At 59.9% G+C, this 3,481-nt stretch overlaps 1 protein-coding gene across 1 annotated transcript; it reads right to left on the bottom strand.

Annotated features, from left to right (window-relative positions):
• Positions 1-508: 508 nt before the first annotated feature.
• Positions 509-2,665, bottom strand: LOC144950310 (beta-1,3-galactosyl-O-glycosyl-glycoprotein beta-1,6-N-acetylglucosaminyltransferase-like). The gene is made up of 2 exons (XM_078880417.1): positions 2,449-2,665; positions 509-1,853 (listed from the first exon to the last, which is right to left on the bottom strand). The coding sequence occupies exons 1-2, from the start codon at positions 2,592-2,594 to the stop codon at positions 509-511; spliced, it is 1,491 nt and encodes a 496-aa protein (XP_078736543.1). The 5' UTR covers positions 2,595-2,665.
• Positions 2,666-3,481: the final 816 nt, after the last annotated feature.

The raw sequence follows: 3,481 nt of genomic DNA, 5'->3' as shown, positions 1-3,481 counted from the left end.
CTTTCCAAATCAGTCTCTCCGCGTGAACGATAAAAGTACCGCATGCCATGATGCAATTAAGCCGGACTCTGCTTATGAAACACGACGTCGTAAAACCGGTGCAGAGTCTGCGTCTCCTGAATGGATCAACGCCTGATTGTGAGACCACCACCACTATTGTCCATGCGCAGATGCCTGCTGTGGGAAGGAGACGTAATCGGCTTTCGTCATTATTTATTTACATCATCCACAACGATGTCATTTTTTACTTCGTCTGCTGATAGTTTGGCTCATTAAACATGTGCGCTATCGTTAGGGACTACGCAGTTAATCACAATCGACTACAGCCAGACGCGAATTTGAGGAATTCGATTGCACGACGAGTTAAAAGGGCCGCGTGCGTCACGGGCGCAAGCGAAGACGACGATGACCGATCGCCAAGTCGACCGCAGCGAGTTAAACCGAGCCGAGATCGAGCGACCTCGCCACTCACAGGGGCCGGGGCATGCGGGAGAGGAGGGATGGCCGCTCAAGGGCCCCGCCACGTGCCGGACAGAGTCCCGAGCAGGCCCGAGGGCGAGAACACCTGGCGCAGCGCCTTGCGCCTCAGGTGCCTCTCGAGGCAGTGCACGGCCAGCTCGTCCACGTCCGAGTCGAGCTTGTTGACGAACAGATGCCGCTGCTTGAGCACCCACGCCAGGTCCTTGGCGCTGTTGATGCAGATGGCTCGCATGTGGGTGCCGCGGCAGGGCGGGTAGGCGGCCCCTTGCAGCGTGTCGCCCTCCATGTAGGACCACCGCACGAGGCGCGCGATGGCCATCATGTCCTCCACGTCGTACTTGTCGTGCGGCGGCGAAGAGCCCGGCACCCCGGGCAGGCGCTGCAGCGTCGCCCACAGGTGCTCGTCGGGGCTGAACGTGTCCTTCTCCCACTCGATGAGCACCTGCACCGTGGGGTCGCTCAGCACGTGCTCCACGAAGGCGCGCGTCACCACGATGTACGCGTTCCCGGAGAACATGGGCGTGGGGATGGGCGGAGGGGACTTCTTCTCGCCCGTGGAGCGCAGGCCGTCGTTCACGATCTCGTGGCGTATCTGCCACCGGCCCACCTTGCCGCCGGGAGTGTGCATGGACTCCATGCTGTTCTCGCCGTTGAGGGCGCGCAGCGCTCGCACCATCTCCAGGTTGGTTTTAATGGGGAAGTCGAGGCCGCACAGGTTGATGAAATACTTCCAGGGCTGCGGCGCCGCCACGAGGTCCCGCATGCAGTTGAGGTCGGCCTGCACGCGCAGCCAGGAGGTGTAGACCACCCGCTCCTGCCGGCTGGCCAGGAAGACGTTGGGGAAGCACGCGGCGAGAGCGCGCACCGCCTCTTGGTAGGGCGGCGGCGACTTCTCGTCCACGTGGATGCAGTAGACGTTCTGCGGCGCGTAGATGGCGCGCAGCAGCCTCTCCAGCATGTCCACGCGGTGGTGGGCCACCACGGAGTAGGCGATGGGGAAGGCCGCCTCCTCGTCGCTCAGCGGCACCGTCACGTACCTCCTGTCGCGCTTGAACGCGTCGCAGTCGCGCGTCATCCTCACGCACTCGCTCTCGTTGAGCCGCCAGCGTCTCCTGAACTCGACGGTCTTCGTCAGAAGCGATGCCTCGGCCCACGTCTCCTCGTCGCCGCCGATGATGGCGGGACAGTCGACGTGAAATCGCGGGTCCTCCCTAAAGTCGAAGTTTTCCCCGCGCTTGGTTATGGCGATCTCGAACACCTCCTGGTTGAGGCAGATGACGAGGACGGAGCCGACGAGGAAGATGGACATCAAGGTGACCTTGCACGTGCAGGTGGTCCACACCATGGCGCTGGCTTGAATCGACGCGCGGATTCTGCGACAAAGGGGCGAGGCGGGTCACGTATGGCCTTTGCGTATTTGCGATGCAAATCAACATTCAACAATCGGAATGTTCTCGATCGCGGCCAAAAAATTATATGCGCGGTGTCGATTTCCGTCCGCCCGTCGACGCGTAACTTGATTTCCAAGCGCGAGTCGGAACAACAATGGTTCACTCGACTCAGAAGAGGAGGACGAGAGGCGAGACACGAGAACGAGGCTGGCGCAGCTGCGTAATTCGTGGCGATTTGCGCCGTGATGACGCCCATTGGTGGCTGTCGCAAATTATTCGCGTGAGGCTGACGGCCCGGTTGGACTCCCCACGCGGCGAGACAAATTCCACTTCGCCTCGAGTCAAAACCTTAACGAGGTCCTTTTGTTTTCAATTGCAAACGGAATGTCAATGGCATCGTGATTTCAGTTGCGATGTAATCACCGCAGCCTCCCCTCCCCCCTCGTGTTTTTGGTATTGATTTGTCCCACCAGGTTATTCGTTCGCCCGAATGCAGTCGAATGCAGCTGCGGTGTTTAAATTGACGTAATTAGATTGAATGATTGTGTATATGAATGCGCTCGTGAACGGAACGCACCTGCCGGCTCCTCGGTTGTGGAAGAGTTTCGCGTCCCAGGTGGAGAGCGGGGGGTGCCAGAGAAGCACTGGCGCGGAGTCGGACGGGTCGCGTGGGCACGCGCGAGGAGTGGCCGATGCCGCCAGCAGGACACGTGTACAAGTCATCTCGGGGCGACTCAGGTGCTACCCACACTCGCAACACCCACCGCCCAACGATGCCATGCCGTGGTCAACCTTTCCCCACCCCCTAGAGCTATTGTTATCGAAGGGAAGGCGGCATCGGAGGGTTGGTGGGCGGAGTGAGATGCATTCTTCTCGTGAGAGGGGAAGGAATTTAATACTGGAAACCGCGCACCAATTCCTGTTTTTAATTGGAAGGGATGAGAATAAAGAAGAACCGCTTCTATAGCGTCGTAACGTGGGAATCCATCCATCGCAGCGCGGCTGAACAACCGACAAATAACACGAGCTCAGGTGCGAAAGAAGTTCCACGTACAGACATCGAACGAGGTGAGAACGCAAGCGACCAGACCGAACTTGAGTTGCATGAGAGCCGTGGGGGAATCTCCTGCGAGGCAAGGCGGGGGGTGATCGCCGCAGCAGTTGTGTGTAAGTCCCGGCGCAGGTGTTTTGAATGTGTGGGTGGATGTAAAACCCTGAGCGTGCCAGTCCGCTGAGCGAGTGGCGTGGTGAGTGGCTGTTAGCGACGAGGCGAGGGGCTGCGAGCGAGTGACGAGGTGAGTGCCTGCGAGTGACGAGGTGAGTGCCTGCGAGTGACGAGGTGAGTGCCTGCGAGTGACGAGGTGAGTGCCTGCGAGTGACGAGGTGAGTGCCTGCGAGTGACGAGGTGAGTGCCTGCGAGTGACGAGGTGAGTGCCTGCGAGTGACGAGGTGAGTGACGAGGTGAGTGCCTGCGAATGACGAGGTGAGTGGCTGAGTGACAAGGTGAGTGGCTGCGAGCGAGTGACGAGGTGAGTGACGAGGTGAGTGCCTGCGAGTGACGAGGTGAGTGCAGGCGAGTGGCTGCGAGTGACGAGGTGAGTGGCTGAGTG

Source organism: Lampetra fluviatilis, chromosome 3, assembly GCF_964198595.1.
Source record: "Lampetra fluviatilis chromosome 3, kcLamFluv1.1, whole genome shotgun sequence".
NCBI classification, from domain to species: Eukaryota; Metazoa; Chordata; class Hyperoartia; order Petromyzontiformes; family Petromyzontidae; genus Lampetra; species Lampetra fluviatilis.
The sequence above is the reverse complement of the archived record's forward strand: the minus strand, read 5'-3'. Positions and strand labels throughout refer to the sequence as shown.

What these genes read in the sequence shown, in the direction of transcription:
- LOC144950310 (XM_078880417.1), bottom strand. Translation starts at nt 2,594, where the DNA reads ATGACTTGTACACGTGTCCTGCTGGCGGCATCGGCCACTCCTCGCGCG. An exon ending in CACAACCGAGGAGCCGGCAG is followed by an intron (nt 1,854 to 2,448) that starts GTGCGTTCCGTT and finishes CCTTTGTCGCAG; the next exon opens with AATCCGCGCGTCGATTCAAG.